The 27,665-nt window shown below is 32.0% G+C and overlaps 1 protein-coding gene across 2 annotated transcripts; it reads right to left on the reverse strand.

Annotated features, from left to right (window-relative positions):
* Nucleotides 1-5,121: 5,121 nt before the first annotated feature.
* LOC143055441 (uncharacterized) lies at nucleotides 5,122-27,367 on the reverse strand. Of its 2 annotated transcripts, XM_076228584.1 has the most exons (6): nucleotides 26,307-27,367; nucleotides 24,925-24,957; nucleotides 14,696-14,749; nucleotides 14,233-14,269; nucleotides 7,652-7,715; nucleotides 5,122-6,153 (listed from the first exon to the last, which is right to left on the reverse strand). In XM_076228584.1, exons 1-6 carry the CDS (start codon nucleotides 26,793-26,795, stop codon nucleotides 6,087-6,089), a joined length of 744 nt encoding a protein of 247 aa, XP_076084699.1. In that variant the 5' UTR covers nucleotides 26,796-27,367; the 3' UTR covers nucleotides 5,122-6,086. The 2 variants fall into 2 exon arrangements, with proteins under 2 accessions (XP_076084699.1, XP_076084701.1); XM_076228586.1 differs by lacking the exon at nucleotides 24,925-24,957 and having other exon boundaries at nucleotides 26,307-27,359.
* Between the last annotated feature and the right edge of the window lie 298 nt (nucleotides 27,368-27,665).

The following is a 27,665-nucleotide window of genomic DNA, read 5'->3' on the forward strand; positions in this document are numbered from 1 at the left end:
TTTTTTTTTTTTTTTAATGTTATATTCATGTATATTTCTGTCCTTTTTAACTTTTATGCGAAAAATGAAGAAAGCACTCTGAATTTCTGATCGAACATATTTCCTGTTTTGAAGAACGTTTTGTATCTTTTCGACATTTGTTTACATCGTCAAGGGTGCTTTCATACACGCCCGCGTTCCAAGGTCGTCAAAGCTATTTTTGAGAAGACCCCTAAAAGCGACCGTTCCCAAGGCAGTCGTCGTAAGAAACATGCGTTAAAATATGCGCACTGTTAAAGGGCCGAGCCACCTTAACAGGTTGTCTACGTCAAGTTCATTATAAAAAGAAGGAGACGTGATATGATAAATGTACACCATATTTCAAATAAAGTATACACAAGCAATATATGCAACCGTACGGCCTTCAACAATGAGAAAAACCTACACCATTATCTGCAAGAAAATATCGGTAATGTCACATTTTATTAGTTTCCACATGGATGTTAGGGTCAAAAAAAATAAAGTCACTTATTTTGTCAGTGTGGTAAAAGTAGGCTGATGCTTATTTTGTCAGTGTCGTAAAAATAGACAAAATTGAATGATAATGTTGTTAGTGTGGTCAAACTATACAGTCGGAAAGCAAGCCCTTAGAAACGACCGTTGTTGCTACTTTCTTAAGACAACAATGGGACTGATATTAAAACCCGCCATTCTGAACTATTGTGTTAATGTCGCGGATTTTTTTTTTGGCGCCAATTTGGAAGTTTATCTTTTTTTTAGTTTCCTACTTGCCATTTATTTCGATTTGTTAAGCATGGAGTTTATTATCAAAAGGCAAAAGAATATCTCAAACATGTCAAATTGGCCGTCTTTAAACGATCCCGTAATGCCGTTGATCGTCGTTTAAAATTATTTTCTTCTATTTTTCACAGATTAACAAAGACTATATGTACTATACAAACAATTAATAATACGTATCTCAAAATTTAAAAAAAGCATCAAGTAGAAGATCGTATAACGTTCTATTATGAGGGGGAGGACAGGGGGTACCCTTCTCCCTTCTCCCACCCCTCTTCTCCTTTCTCCTACCCCCGTTCTCCTTTCTCCCATTAGAATAAAACATCTCCTTTTGAGATATTTTTTCTTGAAATATTATAAAATTTTTTAAAAGGAGAGATATTTTATTTTTTCTCCTTTCTCTAACTTTTTCTCCTTTCTCCCAGCCTTCCTCTCCTTTCTCCTACCCCCTTTCTCCTTTCTCCCACCCCCTTTCTCCCCGTCTCCCTTACCCCTGTCCTCCCCCTCTATTATCCCTTGTGAAACCCCGTCTGAACTAAATTCCAAAAGAAAGACATTTTTTGTCATTGTAGTTTTTCGGACTTACACATCGATGTCACCTTGCATCTGAACAGTCAATGTACACACATTTAGTATGTTTGTTTGGAAAAGTAATGGCGAGATCAGCTGTGAATATTTGACTGGATTAATTATTCTCTTTAAGTCAGTGAAATGTATGACTTAACTAAAACAAGGTAAGGAAATCTTATACCGTCTTTGCACAACCTTAACTGCTTTAGATGACTGACATAAAACACATTCGTTGTTTATAATAATATTTTTTTTTTGTGATAAATCATAAAGGAATCCTGCAAAAGTAACTGATAAAGTATTGTCCTAAATTTGAACTTAGGCAGCAAACAACCATTTGATTTTCTGGTGGGGGTAGGGGGTGGTGGCTATTGATTGTTTTGAAGAAAAAAAGTTTGTTTCCAATTTTTGGATAAAAAATAATTTGTTTTTGACCCTGAAAAAAAAATGTTTGTTTTACCCTCAGCTGCCATTAAATTAAATGCTAAAATTGAAAGAGAAGAATAGTTTTCAACTTGTCTGGAAAAAAATCCATATATATAGTTCCCCCTCCCTGAAAACAAATGGTTGCTGCCTTCAAACAATCTCTTTCAGATTATCATTTTAATCAATCTTATTCAAAGCATTATCATACTGACATGAAGTGTGACTTAATTTTGACTTGTGATCTAAAACATAATTGTTGACTTAGCCTCCAGAAACTGCTCTGAAATACTTTTATATAAATTTAAAAATGCATAGTTTTTTTAATGTTATTATTATTTTTTTCAAATAGAAAAAGAAAAATATTACTGCATGAGTCTATTTTGTTCTTATTTATTTTCAAGTTCATGATTAGCACCATTTATGTATTGGTTTAGTGTGTTATTTTTATAATTTGAGTCCATTCATTAGAACTATAACTTGCATGAAATCAATGAGACACCATGTATTGTTATATTTAGTTTGTTCATACAGGGATTGCAAACTAATTTTCCTTTTATAAATTTAAAATAATGAAGATTTTACATTCAGAGTACTTTCATTATGATCTCTTTTAAGTTTAAATGAAAAAGGTAGGACCAACTTGCAAGTGTCAGTAATGAAAAGGAATGCCTGTTTTTTATCATTTTAATACTGTCTTGATCCATTATTCATGAATATTTAGACTACCCTTGTATAAATTGGGTAGACATTTATTTCTGTGTTAAAATAATTTGGTTGCAGCAGTAAAAATAATTACCAAAACATGAATATTAAATTAACTCTTGGAATCTTAAATTAATATTAAATTATTAACCCTATTATGGCACATAGGGACACTATAGGGCCTATTTCACTGGGACTGAGTTCTGAAAAGTGATAAAATGTGTTTCTCTGTTTTTTTTGGCACATGTTAACAGTATCAAAATATATTTAATAAGATAATTTTTAATAATATCCACATGTAAATAACAGCTTGATATAACAATAGTTTGTTCATGATAGTGTCAAACAAAGGGACGTAACTCGTGAATTACCGTCGGCCTGGCTTCGTCAGAAATATCGACACATCGAAGTGGCACATTTGCGTATCTTAGCGTATCAACTGGCACAAATTTGACATAACATAGTCCAAGTTATGTTACATAACATTATTCAAATTCAGCATAGCTTCCCGAGCAGTTAAGAAAGAAAATTCCGATTTTAATTTTCTGTGACCAATTTTTTTCGTCAACACCTTGATTTGAAGACACATTTTGAGAGAAAAAAAATGAGTTTAATCCATAATTGAGTTGAGTAATATATTTCTTATATACTCAAGAATGTTCACTTAAAAGGAAATTAGTTTTAATTCATGCAAAAAACTACAAATTCCAAAAAACGAGCTTCACTTTTTTTGGTAAAAAATGCCCATATATGGTAATCACATGACGTCCATTGTTGCTTTAAGAAATGGGGTCAAACCGGGGTCAGCTTTCCGACTGATAGACAGATGTTGTTTTTTTTTTGTTTTTTTTTTGTCAGTGTGGTAAAACTGAAAAGATGCTTATTTTGCTAGTGTGGTTACTATATGCTTAGGTTGACAGTCTGATACAACAATACAAATGTTTATTTTATTCATTTTGTTAAAATTAGACAAGAAAATGTCACATGATACAACCTGTTTTAACCTACATGTTAAAAACAGAAATAATCTCGATACACAGATTGAAACAAAACAGAAAACACATTTTTGGTCTATATTTTTTTTTTTTAGAGAATTGAAACTTCAGAGATCCGCAGTATACAAAACAAAACATAGAAAACTAAAGAATTAGCAACTCTAATCCCGCTAAAGTCAACCGGTGATCTCAGGGGGTGGTACCGGAAGGTAAAGCAGACCTGCTCCACATGTTGTACTCGTCGTGTAGCTCATGTAGATACATATCCGGTGATTGTATTGATATTTGATATTTTATTTAGTCGGTACAATTCGGGAAAATATGACGGGATTGTGGTTACAGCAATTTGAACAACATTGAAGGTGTGTGCAATTTCACAGCTAGTGTATGCTAATAAGGAAATTTTGGGATAAAGATTCGTTAACATTTCTAGTGAACATCATCGTGTACTAATCAAAACTTGTTGGATTCCAAACAAGCAAATATATGTGCATATATGTATAAATAAGAAAATTAAAAGATAATAACGGTTTCAATTCATCACTTTTACTAGTACTTTCACTGCTTTCACAGATCTTAAGGTGGTATGGGTGTCTTCCTCCATCTTGGATTGTAAAAAACAGAGAATCATTTAAAAGTACCAATTTATAAGAATATAACTTCTAAATATTGATATTTTTGCAAATGTTAATTATTTTTGGTTGTTTTTATTTTTTTTTAAATTGGCATTTTAAGGGGAGATAACTCTAAAAAAGTGCATTTTCTGAAGGATTCTGTATGGAATTTTCCTATTTTGTATTTTAGCCGGAAAAAACGTACGGTGACCCTATCTTTTCTTTTGATATTCTCAAAACAGTGTCTGAAAGCTATCTTTTCCTGAAGTATTTAACAGTTCTATCTTTTTGTTTAGTTTCTAATCACAAAATGGTGTTTTTTTTCCTGTATAATCCATACAAAATGTGTCATTTTGTCCCGTCCTGTAGCTTGAGAAAATGCGCGGTGACCTATCATTTTTATTATATTTTTCAACACGTATCAATAGATTTTTGGCAAAGTATGAACAAATTCTATCATTTTTATTTTAGACTCCCATACCACCTTAAGGTAATGTGACTTGTATATAAAACAATCGATTGACGTAAACAATAGCATGACGTTAACAAATACAAGGGAGACTAATAATGTCATTTCAAGTCGTTAAAATAAGAATATTATACAATTACTGTCTTTTGATGAGGTAAATATGCGGTTTTATTGACTTTTGAAAAAATGATATTCACTGAGGCCGACGCCCGAAGTGAATATCAGTTTTTCAAAAGTCAATTAAACCCCATATTTACCGAAACAAAAGACAGTAATTGTTTCATTCCATATTCCGAGAAAGGAAAATGTATTTAATGACAAACATATACTAAAACAAATTTTACACGAAACATTTTACCATAACGTTGCATGTAAAAGCGCGTGACGTTTAGCGCGGTGAATAACACTTTCTCAGGTGAATATGCTTTTTTATTCAAAATCCAATTCATATAGAGAAACCTACTAAAATAATTCCAATATAGAATAATATTTATCATTTAATCCTGGGTTGAGAATGTTTATGAATAATTCTTCTTTTGCTATATTTATATATAAATCAAAACTGAAATCAAATATAATACTTTATTAACAAATATATCCGATGTATAATAAATAACATAATATGTTTTCCTCTAATATCAACCTCCCTTGGCAAGTATAAATTATCACAGATTTATTCCATCGTCACTACCAATCGGCAATCCTCGTGTGAATCCGCAACTCTCCGTTGATTGGAGGAACGGAATCGATCGAGTTTAGACGAATGTCGTCACTATGTCAATTGCTTACCTATCTATATCTATAATATCAGGAATATGTTTTAAGAAAAGCCCACCATCATAAAATAATCATTACAGTCGTTCATTAAAAAGTTCTCAAGTCGTATAGATTGATTTACAACTATTTTTTCTCATCTATGTGCTGCTATCTTTCTCTCTTTTTCCGATTTTACCAACAAATATGTCGATAGATATTTTTCACCATAGATATTTCTTTGATGAAAATGCAATAAAATTTAAAAGAGGAGGAGGAGACAGTTAATATTGAAAACAGTAACTTTTACACAGCTGTCATGACCAAATGCTCTCATTCCAAATTCGGTATAAAGTGTCAAAGTCACAAGTTTAATACCTTTGATTACTATTTAATATTTTCAGATAAGATTTTATAATTGCATAATGGAAGCATTGCGAAATGTTTTACATAAACATAACATTTACTAGCAGGTTGTTTCTCTTGTTTCTGTACAGTCATACCATAGCTAACATCATTTCTTGAACTACTAGGCCTCCGTTGTTTATGATATATTCCTTATAAGTTAACTACACCTAACAATTGTAATAATTTAACATCGTGCTGATATTGCAGTCGTTCATAACTATATTATTTGTATATGATAATACAAAAATAAATATTGTGATCTACTATATTTATGGGGAATATATCATAAAAACGTAAACATGGAGTCATTTCCTGTTATGTAGACATGGAGTCATTTCCTGTTATATAAGAATGGAGTCATTTCCGGTTGGTTTAGTAATAGTGACTTTCAATATCGTTCATTAGGTCTTCCTCGCTTACATCGTATCTTGGTATGGATCTGGAAAACAAAATGACATTGCTCTTCATTATATATATATACATGTATATACATATACTAGTATACATTGTGTATACATTTGTAGGATACATACATTAATTGAAATTTACCGCGCTAGGGATAAAATAAGTCAAAGACAGGATGGAAATGAATAATCTGCAACACAAAATACAGAAAATAATTTTGAACAAATATTTGTCTAGTAATGTCTAAATTTTGTCTAGCAAGCGTAAGGAATTTGTCTAGTACATTCAGGGATTTTTATCTAGCACTTGTAGGAATGTCTATAGATCATACGAAGATGTGTAATAGGAGTTCCAATGAGACAACTATTTATCGAAGTCACAGTTTGAAACAGTAAACCACTATAGGTCGAAGTACGGTTTACAACACGGAGCCTTATATCACAACAAACAGAATGTTGTAGAAGCCGCCCCAAATGACCAGTGTAAATCAATTCAAATGGGAAAAACCGACGGTCTTATCTTATAAAAAACGAGAAACACTATAAACCACATCAACAAACGACAACCACTGAACATCAGGTTCCTGACTTACAACAGGGCACTCAAATGTAGCGGGTTTAAACGTTTAAGTACGTATAGGAGTTTTGTACATATGTTAAGCGCATTTGTATGTGTTTGAATATTGTCTAGTACATAGATTTTGTGTAGTATGTTTATAGGTTTTGTGTAGTATGTGTCTAGATTTTGTGTTGTATGTGTAACGGTTTTGTGTAGTATGTGTATAGATTTTGTCTTGTGTTTTTAAGAATTTTGTTCTGTACGTAAAATTGAGAATGAAAATGGGAAATGTGTCACAAAGAAAACAACCCGATCAAAGAGCAGAAAAGAGTCAAAGTCCACCCATGGGTCTTCAATGCAGCGAGAAAATTCCGCGCCCGGAGGCGTGCTTCAGTCTGCCCCTAAACAAAAATATGTACTAGGTCAGTGACAATGGAGGTGATACTAAACTCCGAAATGTATAATTAGTTATCAAAGGTGTCAGGATTATAATTTAGTACGCCAGACACGCGTTTCGTCTACATAAGACTCACCAGTGACGTTCATATCAAAATATTAATAAAGCCAAACGAGTAAAAAGTTGAAGAGCACTGAGGATCCAAAATTCCAAAAAGTTGTGCCAAATACGGCTAAGGTAATCTATGCCTGGGATAAGAAAATCCTCAGAACGAAACGTCCACCAGCAGTGGCATCGACCCAGTGGTGTAAATAGTTATCAAAGGTACTAGGATTATAATTTAGTACGTCAGACGCGCGTTTCGTCTACATAAGACTCATCGGTGACGCTCATATCAAAATAGTTATAAAGCCAAACAAGCACAAAATTGAAAAGCATTGGGGATCGAAAATTCCAAATCGTCTACCTTTCTTTTCTGTTTTTCTAATTGACTATAGACTTGATAGAAAAATATTTGTTTTGTGATTTTTGCCTGTTTTATCCTCATTGAAATTAAAATAAAGATATGGTTTCTTACTTTTTTCTGTTGTTATTCATTGTTCTGTAGTAATTATCGTCATCCACATTACCAAACGAGTAATCTGTAGAAGAAAAGTACAAATAAATGCATTTAAAGGACAGCACAAGTTGATTGCAATAACACTTTATTTTTTCTCTTCTCTATGTATTACAGTTGTTTTTTGGTAACGCAAGTGCGAAATTAGGATGTGCTCAAATACTTTGCTACTGATGTTTATTGGTGTGTTAATTAGCAAATACACAGTTTATGTATTGAAGATTTTTATCTAGACCACAAGGAACAGCATTTTCCATCCAAAATATCTGCAGATTTCTTAATTTTGCAAATGCAACATTTTTATGTTTACAAAATCCTTACATGTACAATTTGAACTTATACGGGACTTAACGAATTATATCAAAGATGTGTATACAATACACATAGCATGCATTCGGAATTGTGGGTAAACTGTTAATTAGAAAACACAAATATCTATACTTGCAGGTGAATTAAAGATGCAATACATTTGTCATACGATTTAAAAGCATCTAAAACGATTTGCTTAATTTAGGATTTGAATAGCTGAGGCTTCGTTTCTGTATTCTTTCAGACTTTGACCATTCTTCTAATCATTATTCTCCGTTTTTTCCTAATCTCAATTTTTGGATCAATAATTGTCTATTCTATGAACCCACCAAGAACCTTTTATATTTATTTGTCAAGGATAAATTTTATAGAAAAGAAGTTATGTAATTATATAATTTCGAGATCTCTTCAACAAATCAATACGCAAAATATAACTTAATTATCTGTAAACATCTCAAATTGGTCTTTCATACTTTTACCTTTTCTTTATAACCAACTTAAGTGCGTTTACCTTTATTAGAATACTTAATGCTTAATGTTTATAACACCGAAGTAATAATAAAAAACAGTGTGGCAATAAATGGTCTGTTTGTATATGAAATCGAAGACTTTATTAATTTTGGCACTACGTAAAAGTCATTTGTTATTTGTTAGGGTTTGACTGCCTACTGCTAATAACACAGTTTGTTTAATAAAACGACGAGAACACAATAACATATAAGTAATTGGAGTCGAAAGAAAACAATTGTAGTGGGCTATTAAGCCCGTCATCACTGTTTCCATTTTGATGTAAGTTACAATGTCGAATGCCTTATAGAAATGAAGCTCAAGTCTCTCAATCTTCCTAAGTCAGAAAGTGTTATAAATTGACTCTTCATAGGAACCAGGATTAAAATTTTGTATTAGTGCCACACGCGCTTTTCGTCTAAAAAAATACTCATTAGTGACGTTTGAAAGAAAAACGGGTTTATAATTAAGACGTTGTAAATTAACTCATCATAGATACCATCATAGATACCATCATAGATTTAATAGATGTTAACCACCCAATTCAAACATTCCAAAAAATCAAATGAAGATATAAAAACAGACATCAATCGACTAAACTTCTGTATATTCACATGCACTACCAAATTTTGTGGTGTTATATTATTCCTATTAGATCTTAAATATTTTTATTTTCTAATTTTTATCATAAAAACAGAGAAGATACTTTAAATATTGAGCAATAAACAACATTATATGAAAAATACTTAGTTCTGTAATAACGGTATTATTGAGAACAAAAAAACTAACAAAAGAATTATATTATTTGATTAACTATATTGAAGAATTCTGGCAGTTAATTATAAAGTGGGTTGTTGAAGATTAAAAAAAATGAGGTCATAAATATTGTTTAAACGAATTGAACCTTTTTAAAAAATAATATATTTATTTTTAGTTGATTCTGAAACAATTTAATGTTACTTATATTAATTCCTGTCCACTTCGCCATCACAAGGGTGCTGCCTTGTAGCGGCATTGACCTGCTCTCTTTCGAAAAGAACTCAACAGAAAACAAAACAAATCCAAATGACAATACATATATCATGTATTTATCAATTGGCCAAATAAAAAAAGTACAAAATGGACATGGAAAATCATAAACGTCCGAAGTGATTACTTGCAATTGACCTTTGAACTAATATAAATATATATATATATATATGTATACATAGGAGTTTTTCTTTATCACATTAATTTCCAAGTAACCTTAACACTGTCTCAATATTTATCAAAACCAATTCATTGCCATTTAAAATAAGTTTGTGTGATAATTTGTGGACCGTTTTCCGTTTAAAATACCATTTAAACGTACAGTAAACAAAAAGCAGTCCGATGGATATCAATAACGAGATAAAATGCTGTAATGCATTTTATTTTAGCAGTTTGAACACTAAGGAATTATGAAAAGATCTCCTTTCAAACAAATTAAAGTGTTATAAATATCGCAGTGTGTACTTGATTTAAGGATTTTGTCCAAAAACGGCTCAGTACAGTGAGGTATTTCCGCATTTTCACATTCAAACTATATATTTTGGCGATAAGGAGAATTAGTTCAGTTTATGAAGATTTACAATCGGAATTTTCAAATCTTGCGAGGAATCGAAAAAAAAAAAAAAACAAAATGTATATCCAACAGAAACTAGAGAAAATTGCAATAACCAAACAAATACTGATCCAAAGAATAGTAAGCTACAAAGATAATTAAATCAAAAGGGAAGGTGGATGTTGAGGAAGTCTTAACATTTCCTACACTTATATAAAAATAAGGGCATATAGTATATGAAACGTCATCAAGTATCATAATTATGTATGCAAGATAAAAGCAACAGTATTAAACCGTTGTTCAAAAGTAAAAAATCGATCGAGAGAAAACAAATCCGGTTTCAAACTAAAACTGTGGGAAACACATCACTGAAGTGCAACAATAACAAACACAAAGTGAACATACATAGAAACGAATGCTTCGTCTACAAAATAATCATAATAAAAAACGTTGAAAGGCAAAATAAGAAATGTTTTTTTACAAAGTTGAAAAGCATTTAAAACCCCATAATCTTGAAAGATATTGCTTACTACATTCCTTAGTTTTTCGAACAATTCAGAGTTAAGAAAACAGTTAATTTGTCAATTTAAACATATCAATGATAATACAAATCAACATAGCATTGGGAATGACACACATATCTACCCAAATGAAAACACTGGAGCACTACAGATTGGCAACACAAACATTCAGCCAAAGAGGAGATGAACATCTAGAATTCTGATGAATTAATATTTTCTACGAACAAAGTGAAATCACAAAAATACCGAACGCTGGGGAAAATTCAAAACGGTATCCCTAATTAAATTGCCAATTAAAAAGCTCAAACACATCAAACAAATTGATAACTACATCATCTATATATATATATATATATCGTAAAGTACATCAAACTTTAAACTACGGATATATAACATTAAAGACGACTGCAAACTGTAACTGACATTTTGAAAAATTTAACATATCAGTGTTCACGCTTGACACAAATATTCTTGTGGCATCTTTAACAAGAGACAGTCCAGTTGTTATCACCGACAGAGATATTCCAGTGGTCACCAATGGCACAAATGTATACAATCAGGCAACTTAATTGTAATCAAATAAATAATCAATAACATTGATATAAGAAACATAGTCACTGCTCTATTGTTTTAACAACGTCTTTACTTTTCTGCATTGGCTAGAGGTATTAGGGGGGGGGTTGAGATCTCATAAACATGTTTAACCCCGCCGCATGTTTGCGCCTGTCCCAAGTCAGAAGCCTCTGTCCTTTGTTAGTGTTGTATTATTTTAATTTTAGTTTCTTGTGTACAATTTGGAAATTAGTATGGCGTTCATTATCACTAAACTAGTATATATTTGTTTAGGGGCCAGCTGAAAGACGCCTCCGGGTGCGGGAATTTCTCGCTACATTGAAGACCTGTTGGTGACCTTCTGCTGTTGTTTTTTCTGTAGTCGATTTGTTGTCTCGTTGACACATTCCCCATTTCCATTTTTAATTTTATTCTTATATACATATATTTCATTAATTATCAGCATATTGATGTCCAGTACCCTTTCAAGAGATGAATATTAAGACATGCAAATCAACCATTGCAAATAATTAACTCTGGAAAATCTAAATTTGAAAGGAAAATTATCAGACCGTATTCGCCAGATACAGTACAATAGATATTTCTATGATTATTATTAATTTGTTTCATTAAAGCTGGTTTTGAAAATGCTTACGTGTTTCTTTGAAATTGTAATCATTTTAATTAAAATGCAACAAATTCATGTTTGCCTTTATGATTAAAAATTACACAGATAATTCAGCTGTCCGACTTGCATTCCTGGATGTATCGTTCATAAGGAAATCTTACAACCCAAACAGATATATATATAGCATGATCGAAATAGGTAAATGAAACAAAATTTCGAAAAGATCGTTAACATTTTTGGACCTTAAGACTATGTGCTGTCATCCTTACAATTGGGTGCAGCTATTGATGTAATTTGCAGTTGAAAATGATCATTATTTCTTTAATTAACCAATATCGTTCATACAAATATTTTGGTCATGCATTACAGTTCACGGGTGAACTTAATGAGAAGCTAAATTACGTTATGTCACTGGTTAAAGGAGATCTTATAGGGGTAACAACTTAAATTATGTACTTTGAATATACATTGTGTATGTATGCCTCCATACTATTGTTTAAGAGAATAAAACATTAAGAAATGACAGTGAGTTGATTTTAAACAAGTATGAGAAAAAACGAGAGAGCAAACCAGGGATGACAGAACCTAAACACCACATGACAAAAACAAAATGAAAGAAAACAACTTATTAAATCAATTTAAGGTGGAGTTCGAATCTTTGTTTCAAAACAATTTATAAAATTTAAAACTGAGAAGGTCATAAAAGTATGTGAATAGTCATGCATGTCTATATCGTAGCACTGACTACTTAGTCGATGATACACTCGGGGACTATTAATCAAACATCATATTATAAATCATGCAAGTACCGAAGCACTGACTACTGCTTTAATGAGACCTGTGTGAATTTACAGTGTATATCATGCTACTAGAGTATGCGAGTTTTGAAGCACCAAATACTGAGCTGATGATCCCCTCGGGAACTAATATACCCAATCATGTTATAAATCACTGACTACTGAGCTGTTGATACTCTTGAGAACTTCCATCCAACCATCATGTTATAAATCATACGAGAACCGAAGCACTGAGAAATGAACTGATGATACCCTCGGAGTCTACATCCAACTTTCATGTAATGAATCATGCGAGTACCGAAGCACTGAGAACGGAACTGATGGCACCCTCTCAGACTAACATCTAGTGACATGTTTTAAATCTGACAAGTATCGAAGCACTGCCTCCTAACCAAATGATACCCTCGGGTAGTTCCATCCAACCATCATGTTATAAATCATGCGTGTACCGAGACACTGACTTCTTAACTTATGATACCCTCGGGGACTTCCATCCAACCATCATGTTATAAATCATGCGTGTACCGAAACACTGACTACTTAACTGATGATACCCTCGGGGACTTCCATCCAACCATCATGTTATAAATCATGCGTGTACCGAGACACTGACTACTTAACTGATGATAACTTCGGGGACTTCTATCCAACCATCATGTTATATATCATATATACTAGTACCTAAGTAGTGACTTCTGACCTGATGATACCCTTGGGCAGTAACATCAAACCATCATGTATAAATCATGCAAGTACCTAAGAAGTGACTCCTGAACTGATAGTACCCTCGGGTAGTTACACCTAACCATCATGTTATAAATCATACGAGTACCTAAGAAGGGACTCCTGAACTGATAATACCCTCGGGTAGTTACACCAAACCATCATGTTATAAATCATACGAGTACCTAAGAAGTGACTCCTGAACTGATAATACCCTCGCGGGTAGTTACATCCAGCATCATGTTATAAATCATACGAGTACGGAAGGGCTGACTACTGAGCTGATGATAATCTCGAGGACTAATATCCTCCAATATGTTACAAATCATGCGAGTACTGAGGCATTGACTAATGAACGGATGTCACTCTCGAAGACTAACATCAAGCCACCATGTTATAAATCATATGAGTAATGAAGTACTGAACTGATGATACTCTCGAAAACTAAAATCCAGCTACCATGTTACAAATCATGCGAGTTATGAAGTACTGAACTGATGATACCCTCAAAGACTAACATCCAACCACCATGCTATATAACATGCGAGTACCTGAGAACTTACCTCTGAGCTGATGATACCCTTATGACTTACATCCAACCATCATGGTATAAATCTTGCGTCGAGAAATTAAGTACTGAACTGATAATTTCCTCAGAGATTCACACCCAACCATCATGTTACAAATCATGCGATTACTGAAGCATTGACTACTGAGCTGATGATGCCTTCAAGGAGTTACATTCAACCATCATGTTGCCTCATGCGAGTACCGACGAATTGACTACTGAGATGATGATAGTACCCTCGGGTAATTACATCCAACCCTCATGTTATATCATGCGAGTACCGAAGAGCTACCAACTGATCTGATTCTACATATTGCTCTGTACATAATGTACCTCTGTGTATTACTTTACTTACCATTATTTGATACAGGTCCAAAAATATCAGTTTTTGGCTGAAACAAACAAAAACAATAATCAATATAAAACGCCTTTTTAAGATAACTCTTTTATAAAAAAAAAAAAACATAAGTTGTGTTATTCTTTGATAATAATGTATTTTAGTCCCCGCCGTGACAGTTGTAATGAATAATAAGTAGTAAAGTGTTAAATTATTTCACATGCACTTAAGTAAATTCTATTCATGATCAAATAAATAGAGGTCAAATAAGAAGTCTTATACATATTGGCTAATTTGGTTATTTATTTAAAACACATCATTTTACAAATACAGAAAACAAAAATTTAGAATTCAAAAAGTTTATAAAAAAAAACTTCTGGGAGGAAAATTAACAAAACTGTAATTATCAAAATTATCTAATCTAGACGTTTATAAGTTTTATCTTATCGCCAGCCATAAGTATACATAAATGTAAACCTACCAGAGTTTTGTTAACCTCTTTGAATTTAGATACATCAAAACTTTGCTGAGAAACCTGAAAATACACAATAGTATTTATAGAAAAAGTCACTGCTCTCTACATGTATACGACACTAAAGCTAAAACGTTTGCAGAAGATGTAAAATAATCTATTCATTCATTATGAGGCCACCTCCGAGTTCGGGATTGTCTCACTGACACATTGGTGGCCTTTGGCTGTTGTCTGATCTTTGGTCAAGTTGTTCTCGCTTTGACATAGTCCCAATTTTCATTCTCGGTTTTTTATATAATAATTACATGTTATTAAAATATTTACATTGATTGATTTTACTGAGATAACATCAACATGTTGCAGCTTAAATGTACAGGGAATATACAAATGTTTAGATTCTTGGTTTGAAATGTTCAACAACACAATTGTACATTTCTCAAATGATTGTCAAGTTTGCATTTAATGTAAATCATAGCCTGGATATGATAAATTGATTGTTGGTGTTTAAACGCCATTTTCAGTTCGATTTACTTAATCGTGTCTCGCCAGTTTTTTCTTGACGAGGGAAACTAGAGTTACCGGAGAAAACCAGCGACCTTCATCAGGAAAAACTAGTGAGTTAAGATCACAGTCGAACACACCTGTCACATGCAGGCATTGACATTGATTATTGTTTTAAAAAGTGGACAAACTTAAAAATTTGATACGTCAAAATAGTCAGAAAAAAGACTTTGGGAGTTAAAAATGGAAAACTCTTCGTCGTAAGTTTATTGCGTCGTGAGCCTTTTTCTAAATGTACCTTCACCAGAAAAAAGAAAGTCATGGGTGCATATATACATGAGATGCTGAAAATGCAGAACACAATGTACAATGTATATGAATTTCTAGTTACAATAACGAAATCTTCAGATGAGCTAAACTTCCGTCTATTAAAACAATATAAATGATACAGATGTAATCGAATGAGTCAGTCAGTATAATGAGATTTATTTGCATCGTTATTAACTCCGGGAAATGGTATAATTTATACATTTGTTTGCATGTCCCTATCGATCATATACCGATTATTTCTACCTATAAAGAAACTATTAGACTTGATGTTAATCTGAGGGAAATACAAATGGTGACAAATCGAGATTGTCCCTGATTAATCCAACCGCCACTTTCCAATGCATGATTTATATTCCATTGTTTGATTGTATGCATCTGATATGAATAAATGAAACATGTGAGCTTAACTGTATAAGCAGCTGTTTGGTTTGTTATTTAAAAAAATGGGACCCTTTCGGCGAAGTGTAAATTTGCCATGTGCATAGCAGAAGACGAGGCATCCGGCCCTGAACTGCTATCATTACATGCAATTCACTACGTACTTGTTTGTACACATGGCGTGTCTCTTCTTTGTCTATTTACGACATTTATTTCAGCGTCGCCTAAATTCACATCAATCAGACAACTATACAACGATAGATATAAAGAGTATTTGAAGGTCAACACACGGTCATCAATTATTCATTGTAAAATGCCAATTCAATACGCGTCAACCTCTAAATGCAGGTCCTGGTATATTATAATACAGTGGTTTGACAATGATCATACAGAATTACCAACAGTTTAAGTTATAAAATTATGTTAAAGTGAATGTCGTACTAGTAATCATAATAGTATGCTATTTTTACATTATTGAGACTTTCTTTACCATAATATTATGTTATTTATAAATAAATATATGATTTTGATTATGAATTAACTTTTAAAAAGTATTTAATCTAACCTTAATATTTGTAAAAGTCAACAAAGCATCTTTGTCGCATACACTATAACCAAACCACATGACCATGCATAATAGATTGATATATTGTGCTAAATTTTAGACGAAGTATATATAAAAGTTATGGTGATCACAGACTAACCGATGGAGAATGACTGTCGTACGTATAAATTCTTCAGAAGGACAAAGTGCATCCTTTTGTATAAATTTTAAGTGTTCACAAATTTAATACATATTGCCTTTTGAAGCTAACATAAAACTTTGAATGATGTGTATTTGTAAGTGCTCAATTGCTAATGGGACTAAAGTTTAATATATTGCTTTCTTCAATGTTGTTAATATTGCTCTTGAAAGAGAACTTTGGTTGTATTTTTTTAAAGACACTAACTATTCAGGAGTGGAAAATCGACCACATCGAATGTTTGCATATAGATTTTTCTATTCATTCTTGTAATTGGACATCGATATTTTTTATCCAGTGCGTGAAAAATAGAATTACACTCGTTTACGCACATTGCAGTTTATGAAAATTATACTTTTGTGTTACTTAATTATTATAATATATCTTATTTCTAATTTCTACAAGAACAACTTGTGCAAGCGTGTACTTTTGGGTTTCATTATATTACTGTAACTGCTTCTATCAATATTTCCTTTAGATATATTTTATCATGATAATTTTTAATGATGATTCTTTAATGTTAAAGGCCATTTTTTTCGTCTTTTTTATTTAGATTGCTTCTGACTCACTGTTACTTATATTTTAGCACCACATTATCAAAATGGTAAAAACACACAACATGGAAGCCACTGACGAGTTTTCTGACTTATGTCAAGCACAAACAAAAATAACTTGATGTGGTAAATTGTTAATGAAACAATTAACCACAGACCAAACGACACAGAAGTTAACAACAATAGGTCATAATACAGCTAACAACGATAAACAAAAGACATAACACATGGATTTTCAGTGTCCACGAATATAGTTCCTAGTGTGGACAGTGTGTTACTTGCAAATCTTTTTTATACCCCTTCCAAATTTATTTCTTCATGTTTTATTTTAAAGTAAAGTAGTGATTTGGTCCAGCTGAAAAAGGTTAAAAATCAGCATTTCGGAAGCTGTCAAAAGATTTCAAGACCCCCTGAACATAAAATTGTCCATATTTTAAGTTAGAGCCGATGAAGTTTCTATAATTTTGATATAATTTGTCCCAAAAGTAGTACACCTCACTGTAAAAATATTATTGAGAAAGCACAGGTGGGATTTTTTTTTCTTTCCATTTATTGTCTAAAAGAAATGCACTACGAAATAACTGTGTACTCGGACCACATAGTAGTTATAAGTGCAGTATATGACAATATTAAAAGAATTCAAACGAGAAATGTAAAGGCTTGATTTGTGCAAACAAAATGAACTTAAAACAAATATGATATACAGTAACAAATGACAACCATTGAATTGCAGACTCCTAATATGAACATGTTTTTTAATATTCATATATTTCTATTTTTTCTATAAACTATATATCCAACCGGACTGTATATAATTCTTTCTGGCAACGTTGGTCATGGGTTAAATTCAGAGAAAAATATCAGATAATCAAAAGGATAACTGTAGTTCCTGGATGAAATCATTTTTTTCAAAACAAACCATTCAGCATTAGAGGTGCCATTATTCACCTAGGTATTCTTTATCTAGTGATTCATGTCATTAATCAAATTTTCTTGTTTGAAAAAAAGATATACGGTTAGAGGTGACAGAATTAACCCATGCAGGTATACTTTATAAAGTGGTTCATATACAATTTTGGAGATGTGGTATGATTGCCAATAACATTGACAATCAACCACCAAAGTTAAAATGATATGAATGTTAGCAATTATTATTGGTAACAGTTGAGCCTTCAACGATGAGAAAAACAAATAACGTATAGCCGGCATTATAAGGACCCGATATGACAAATATGAAATTAAATTTTACGATAGTTTCCTGTATGAAAAACAATTCGTATGAGAATGATAGACTTTTAATTTAGTACGTCAGACGAGCATTTTGTCTTCTTAAGACTCATCAGAGGCGCTCGATATTCTTTATCGTTATAGTTACGATATTGAGTATGAAACACATACGGAATTTCCATATTTCAATTATTGACTCGACTTTGTGCATACCAATTTTTATATATTGTCGAAGCAATTAAAAGACTTTATATATTATTTATTATATAATAGAAAAATGTCAGTGCGTTGCTTGAAAACAATCGTTCCGTATTTTGCTCTTAAACATAATTCTCTCTCAAAGAATTCCCTTTGATAAAGATACAGACGTACGTGATCATTGACATGTTCATCATTTATTATGTAAATGGTTTGATATCACGATTACTTAATTAAAGATGAGTTATGACATTCGTATTTGAATAGTAGACGTTAGTAATGTTGTTAATTTCTGTGTCATTTGTATTTGAATAGTAGACGTTAGTAATGTTGTTAATTTCTGTGTCATTTGTATTTGAATAGTAGACGTTAGTAATGTTGTTAATTTCTGTGTCATTTGTATTTGAATAGTAGACGTTAGTAATGTTGTTAATTTCTGTGTCATTTGTATTTGAATAGTAGACGTTAGTAATGTTGTTAATTTCTGTGTCATTTGTATTTGAATAGTAGACGTTAGTAATGTTGTTAATTTCTGTGTCATTTGGTCTCTTGAGAAGAGTTGTCTCTTCGGCAGCCATACCGCAACTTCTTATTTTGATATAATTATATTCGATTTCTAGTATCAAAATATTCCTTGACAATTTAGTAAAAAAACAGAATGGTTTTCAAAGGTAATCATAATTTAAATTAACATTAAACATGCGATTATATTACTTATTTTAGTGAAAATAATGTTTATACTTTACAGATAGTTTCTCATAACTCTTTTTACAGTGGCTCTTGTATGTTTTATAATTTTGTTTTATTAACTACGTAAATACGTATTGTATGTGTTTAAAAATGAAGAGGTGAGACTTATAATAAAATATTGTCTTTTCTTGTCTTGGGACAATTGTCAAATGAATTAAAATCTGATCATTCAAAATTAGCCGTTTTGCTCCTGCACTTTAAAGTCTTATTCTTACACGCGTAGCAGGAGACGCTCATCCTGTCCATATAGCCAGCTTCGCTCTTCTTGGTGTTTATGCGATTCCAACCTTTTCTTTAAATAATTTCAACGTTAATTTTGATCGACTTGTCAGATTTGAATTGGGTTTACTAATATTGACGAAATATATTTCAATTAATTTCCAAAAAAGGGGAATCTCCAATATACTAGTCAAATTAGAAGCATGATTGTTAATTGTTCCTTAATAGAATTGACGAATAAATGGAGATAATAGATAATATTCAACTTCTTTAAATATTTTTTTCTGTCAAAAAGGAAAGTCAATGGACTTTGCTATCTGGTTATCAATTATCAATTTTACGTATTTTCAGATCAGTTTTAAGGAGAAAATATCCAATTATAAGCTTTGTTTTAGTATAGAAAAGAAGCTTAGTGTAATACATAGTAAATATACAAGGGTAGCGATGAAAGTCAAACGATAAAACGATAAATCGACATAAGTGCCGAATGAAGGACATAAAGAATAGAAAGAACAGGGAAAAAAAGAATAGAGAATACTGGTGTCTTAAAATATAAAGAACAGTCAATAAAAGACAAAAAGATAAGAATATAAAAAACAAATCTAAAAAATAATTTGACGAATACAGAATTAAAGACTCCACAACCAGACCATATTTTATTGCTGTGGGTGTATTTATTACGTAAAGAGTTGAAACTGAGCACTTAAGCTGCATTCTAAACCACATATAAAACTAAAGGTTAATTACATATGAAAGCTTTTGATCATATATCGGAAAACATGAATGATATTGGAAATACCTGAAGAGAACAAAATTATATATCAATACGACTTATCTCGAAAATAAAAAAAAAAGAAAATTAGGCATTATTTCTCAATACTGAAAATGAAACATATCTTTAAATACAAGTGCTCTCCATGATAGCAATGCAACAGGTCATAGGAAAACACCCGAAACGCTGGATCGAACTCATAATTTTAAAGTACTAACAATCAGCATGATCAGTGAAAGTTTGTTTTACTAATTCTGATATGAGGTTCTGAATGGGGAGTCCTTTACTTCTGTAATAATTTTTCAATCCCTATTCTCGATTATTTATACCACCTGACGGCGTTAAACCAATCACAACGTGACAATTTACCCGCGGTGCGATATTCTCGATTATTTATACTCTTTGCCCTTTCTTCTCTATTCTTATATTTTAGAACCGCATTATTCCGGGTCTTTTCTTTATTTTTTTAAGAGACAGTTTTCTTTATGATTCTATACATTTTTTGTCCAATAATTGCTGTTCTGTAACCCCCCCCCCCCCTCCACACTCTCTAATAGGGCTGTATCAACGTTAAATGCGAACAAAAATTGCGTATGATCCGTTACCTTCATACGAAATATGTAGTTCGAACAACAAGTTTACAACCCTATAAAGTTACAAATAATAGATTTTAATTCTTATTAAAGTGATATTAAATTTTGTAACATGAAATTATGTTTGACCTCTAAATAACGTCATTGACTCGAAATACTTTCGTATCCATTACAATAACTAGATATGTATTTAGGAATTATACCATATCTGTAACAATTTCTGAATGTGTGTCTTATAATTTGTATTACGTTCAATATTCGTATGACAATCAACATAGATTTTACATCATAGTACTGATCAGGAATATCTACTATCTGGAATATTTCTTGATATATTTAGTTAATATAAACTTGTATATATTGTCTTTTTGAATTTCGGTGATGTTGTAAACTTATTAGGAGTATATACAAATGTCGTACCTACGAGGTTTCTTATGCCAAGCGTTAAGATCTCAATGACAAACTAGGTGTTATCTTACATCTTGTAGCTGTCTACTTGTATCGAGTTCTTCCGAAACTGATAAAATTGAAAGTAATTTAAATATCTTAAAACAAAACCTTAGTATGTACTTGAAGACCGTGCTGATAAAAGGTGTAAAAATAAGATCACGTTTGTTTCACGGTTATTTAAATGTCTTATTTTGTAAAACCACATGTAAGGGGTCATTAGCTTAAACTATTAAAATTTCAACAAGATTTTAAACATTCATTTTAAATCTAGACCGCAGAACAAATAAACAAATTCTTAAAGTCGTGTTTAACTAAAGACTATACAGATGGTACCGTTACCCCACAGAAACTTAATATGTACGTCATTATATTTTATTTTTTGAATTGATCATAAATTATTGATGATAGGTGAAGTATCGTTTATATCTAAAACAGAGTTTCACATTTTTTGTGTATCGCTCACCTTGACTGCATGCATAACATTGACATAAGGTGGCTATCACTTATTAGGCTTGACTAAATTAGACAAGTGAAAGGATCTCCTCTTAGGAAACGACTGTTAAACTGCAAGGGGGAGGGGAAGAGGGTATATTGTTTTCATGAAAAAAATATTCTGATTGATAAATTGACGAAAACAAATACTCTGTTCAACCAGAAGACAAAAACATATTCTGAATCCAGATTTCCCTCATACTCGTAGTGTTAAACTTGGAACAAAATAATTTGATTGAATGCTTTGCTCAAAAAAACATTCTGACTCGGACAAATAACCATAACCGACCTTCATCCTTTTTTGAAGCTAAATGGTTGCTCCTTTATGACAAAGAGGTACATGTACGACAACTTTCCACTGATATTAATGTTTGTGTACATCAAGATTATTTTCTGAACATCCGTCAATCTTTTCATCGAATTCACCATAGATTATAATACATTTGCTTTCAGGTTTAAACAGCAGTTTAGTATATTCTTTAAAACACGAGATCAAATTCGGCTTAACACTTTATTTTGACAGATTCTTGCAAGTTTTGAGTATCTATTCTTAGAAAAATGTACGGAAATCCTAAATGAAAAACACGTACAGATAACTACGTAAGAAATTTAGATTTCTTAAAAATAGTCAACACAACATCAGTTGCTAGAAAGAAAAATCACATATGAAAGAAAAAGAGGTACTAAGTTTTAGCATGATGACTTCCGGTAGAAACTAAGATAACACTGTCCGGACCAATTAAGATCGCCGTGGCTCTCCGAAATCTCTCAAATAAAATTTTGTGTTCGATTAATAAATTTAATTTCTAATACAAAAAAAGTAATTTTATCCTGGCAGTGAAAAACACAGCTTACATGTCAGTTAACTGCTAGTAGTCTGATGTTATTTGTGTATTATTCTCATTTTGTTTATTTTCTTTGGTTACATCTTCTGACATCAGACTCGGACTTCTCTTGAACTGAATTTTAATGTGCGTATTGTTATGCGTTTACTTTTCTGCATTGGCTAGAGGTGTAGGGGGAGGGTTGAGATCTCACAAACATGTTTAACCCCGCCGCATTTTTGCGCCTGTCCCAAGTCAGGAGCCTCTGGCCTTTGTTAGTCTTGTATTATTTTAACTTTTAGTTTCTTGTGTACAATTTGGAGTTTAGTATGGTGTCCATTATCACTGAACCAGTATATATTTGTTTAGGGGCCAGCTGAAGGACGCCTCCGGGTGCGAGAATTTCTCGTTGCATTGAAGACCTGTTGGTGATCTTCTGCTGTTGTCTGCTCTATGGTCGGGTTGTTGTCTCTTTGGCACATTCCCCATTTCCATTCTCAATTTTTTACATGACTAAACACAATAGCTGTTCAGGCTCGTGTAGATACAGTGAAATTGGTAATATCTAATTTCATCATGTTCATTTTTATTAATAATTAATGTTTATTCTATGTCGCGAAGACACGATATACTCAATTTACTATGCTTAGAGTTTTAGTACCAATGTGTCCCTTGGTGGAGTTTATTATCTATTAAGGCTTCCTGTCCATCCTTGATTTTTTATCTTTGTAGTCTGCGATAACCTTAAAGTACTATTCTCAGAGTCAGTATTAAATTAAAAAGTATTATCTTTTCGAACAGCAGCAGCAGCATAAAGAACGTGTTACGAAGTATAATATTAAAGGAACCAATTTTATTACATATCTTTTCAGTGAAGATCGATGCCAAAACTTGAAAATCCAAAATCTAATACAAAGTTTAACGATGATGTAATCATTGTTTTAAACGCATTTCGCGCGGCCGCCCATTTAGTGCCAATTTGCGACCAATTTGCACAGGCACTTTTCTCAGAAATTGTGCTTTCCATATATACCTTAATATAACGTATATAGGACTTGTTTTCTGTGACAAATGCCTGACTGTACTAATTTGCTTTGGATTTACATCAACAATGCCATTCATAGTAGCATATCTCCATGTATGTCCTAACACTTAATGTTTTGGCGTATATTTGTAACAGGTTACATATATCAATCTATATAAAAAAAAAGTTTGATTTAGACATGGTATCTGTCGAGTCTGGTTTGTTTTCCGAATTCACGATATCAGGAATAAAGAAAACTTACCATTGCAAATACATTTATGTTCATCCAAAGATTAGTAATGAATTTAAAAAATGTTGTTATAGTTACGAGACCAATATGTTAGTCAGACTTTGGACATAATATATAATACTTGTTGTTGGAGTTATTTCTTTCTATATTAAACTAAATATTGTGTAGTTATCAACCTATTTCCCGTAAATAGTGCCCAACACCACCAAGTTCAAAGCCAATTATTTAGTTCATTCTATACTACAATTGGTTAATTTGTATTGACTGAGCTAATTGTAGAGGCGTGCAGCCAATTATAAGTTGTATAAAATAAACTCCTTTTGAATTTCGAAATTAGTACATTTTGGGTATTTCTAAACAATTCTTAGTATCATTTAAGGAATGACTGTAATATTCTTTTCTGTCTATGAAGAAATAACATAAAAAATTTGGTGTACACTGAATAACGCGCGTAGCGGGTTATTTAATAGTGTGCACCACATTTTTTTTATGTTATTTCGAATAGACAGAAAAAAAATATTACAGTCATTTCTTATAATTTAATTCTAAATTCCATTTTAAACCGTAGAAAACCATGAAAAAACGTTCCGTTATAAGATTTATGTGTGCGAGACAGGATAAAAAGACTTGGCTACGGCTTTTTAATCTCACACAAATAAATTTTATACTCCGAGGCTGTATACGATTATCTCATGAATATACCATGAAAGTGCTGACGAAATAGGAAAAAAAAATGCACTGGTTATTTAAGTTTCAACTTTAAACTCGCCAACAAAAGGAAGGAGAAAAATATTACAAAAATGAGCATAAACTGCCAATGAATTAAGAAAGAGCGTTGAAACTTCAATATTAGTGTATTTTCTTTGACTTGTTTAACCCAATCCAACCCATGAAATTGTGAATAATATTTTGATATGATGTTGTAAAACTTACGTTCCATAGTGATCCGTTCGGAGATGTTTTACGCTGAATTGTAAATATGGTTAAAACTGACACGAAATGAAATAAACATAATTATCATGGTATAAAGATAGGAAATGGTGTATCCATTCAGTGCTCAAAATCACTCCAAGAGAGAGAGATGCTCATTTCCAAAATCCCGCTTTTTGGGGTAATTTTTAACCTTCTTTCTCAGATCTCGCCCTTTTGTTACGATATATTCGTAATTCCTTCTTTTTTTCTTCCTTATATCCGATATCACAAAAGCCCCACTTTCCATTATTATTGAATAAAACAAAGCCAAAACAAAAACAAAAAAATAAAGGAAAAGCACTGTTCTGTTGTCCCTTTCAAAGTAACAGTAAGAACATGGAGGAAAAGAAGGAAAAGGGATTTTGAATTCAAGACAAAGAATCCCTACTAGCTGTTTGACAAAAACCGAAAAAAAAAGAACTGCTCTCTAATAAATACAGGTACACCGATTTTACCAATGGCCAAATCAGTATTTTAGGGCTCGGTTCATAATGTTTTTTGTTTTTGTTTGGACATGTGCCTGCATGTCCCAAGTCAGAAACCTCGTAAGTGCTAAGCCTTGTTTTATGTCATATCTTTGTGAGGATTTGTAACAGTTGTTATTTAGACATGTAAAATTGAGAATGGAAATGGGATAAGTGTCAAAGAGACAGCAACCCGATCAAAGAGCAAACAACAGCTGTGTTTGTCTAAAGTCTGTATGTCATACATTTAATATGCATTTTGTTGTTGTTAAATTTGACATGTGTCTGTCCCAAGTAAGAACACCGGTAGATGTTTTCCAATGTCATGTTGTTAAGTGGGTAGTTTAATGTTGATAACAGATATTAGAATGGTGGATTTAATTAATTGACAAGTAAAAATCTATTCTGGAAAACTCAGAGCTTGACATAGTGTATATATAGTCTGTTCTTGTAGACTGTAGATTTGTTATGTTGCTTTTGTTGTTTTTGTTTGCCCTCTCATTGGCGTCTACCCGACTTTCTCCTGAGGTGTTTATTGGGAATTTAAAAATGTTGGTTTAAGGTTAATGGGATAGTATCTGTCACATGGCTGTCTTCATCGTTCCAAGCACTAGTTAACTTTGTTTAAAATTATATATTTTGGTATTAGAAAAGTTTGTTTCTTGTGTAGAAAGAGTATAGACCAACAGTCATAGACAGAGGAAAGATAGAAATACATGTAGAATGCAAGAAAGAATCCAGAATTTATAATATATAAGTAAGAAGCTGTGGTATGATTGGCAACGGGACAACTCAGAGACCCAATGACATAGAAGCTAAAAGTATGTTTTGGCAGATAAATTAATATAATAGAAGAAATTAATCTGTAAACATTCGTACCTGATCTATTTCCCATTCGTCTGGATTTCTGTAAATTGTCTTTTGTCTTAAAAGCTGTTGTTGTGTATATTGCTCTCTTTGTAACTTTTGAGCATACGTTTCGGGATAATCCCCTTTTGGAGGCTCGGGAGGTTGCCATGTTTTCACTTTGCCATTTGAATTAATGTCCGTATTTTTATTTCCATTATAATTTTTCTTACTTCTCCATTCATCTTTCAACAAGTCATCGGCATCGTCGTCGCTATCATCGAAAGGTTGAGGAATCCGTGAATTTGTTTTATTATTATTTTCAATTCGAGCTAACTTGTTCGTATTCCCGTTTAATTGTTTGTCTGACAACTTGTTTTTTGAGTTCTTGATATTTTCACTTTTCACTGCGCTATTTGAATTCACTTGTGATTTTGGGGACAATGCGTCCGATTTCTTGTCTGTGTTTTGTGAAGTTATCCGAACATCGTTTGATTTCTCTTTGCTAGAACCTGAACCCATCACGTTAAAACAATTTCATAAAATTCTTATAATTTCAAATTATAAAATCTTACGTAAAGTATACTTTTCAATGTCTGAGATGTAATATACTAAATATACACACCCATATGGAAATTAATCCAAACAAAGTCCAATTAATCTACTTAAATCCAAAAATTAAAGTCCAGATTCGTGAAAGAAATTTCGTCACCGGGTATTGAAGATCTTCGCCTAGTATGTGATAAATAAATGTACATCAAATAAATAAATCACACAATTAATCGATAAATATCCAATACACATTCAATTAGGATTTCACCGACCGACAATATTTGTAATTTAACTCCATTTTTTTTTTTACTAAATTTTTGTAGGCGTCGTCAATACTTTAACACAGGGGTGCACTAAATCTCTAACTTGTTAAAATGCCAATAATGTACTAGAATATTTTAACATATAACATTCAATAAACAAATAAACAAAAATATGAAAAGGTCGTTTTAAAGTTTGTATTCACTACCGTTCCACTGACTGAGCAACTGCATGGTTGTGTATTGAGACGTATTATACGATTGAAGATTATTCAGTCATTTAAAAGTAACAAAAAATGAACGTGATCCTACCATATTGACTATCGATCTTTATAACAGGTATACAATATTATTGATCGGTTTTATGTAATAAACTAGAGATAAAGAATGAAAGGAGAATCAGTCGATCTTTTACAAATAATTGAAATTAAACTGCTTCGGGGAAGTCTTGTTTTTATAAAACAAACAAACAAACAAATAATTTATAATTCATATGAGAATACATATGAACGAAAAGGGGTTACATGTATTGGCATGTTATAGTATAATTCATAGGGAAGACGCACGTACAATAAGGGGT

This window comes from Mytilus galloprovincialis, chromosome 12 (assembly GCF_965363235.1).
Source record: "Mytilus galloprovincialis chromosome 12, xbMytGall1.hap1.1, whole genome shotgun sequence".
Taxonomy (NCBI): Eukaryota; Metazoa; Mollusca; class Bivalvia; order Mytilida; family Mytilidae; genus Mytilus; species Mytilus galloprovincialis.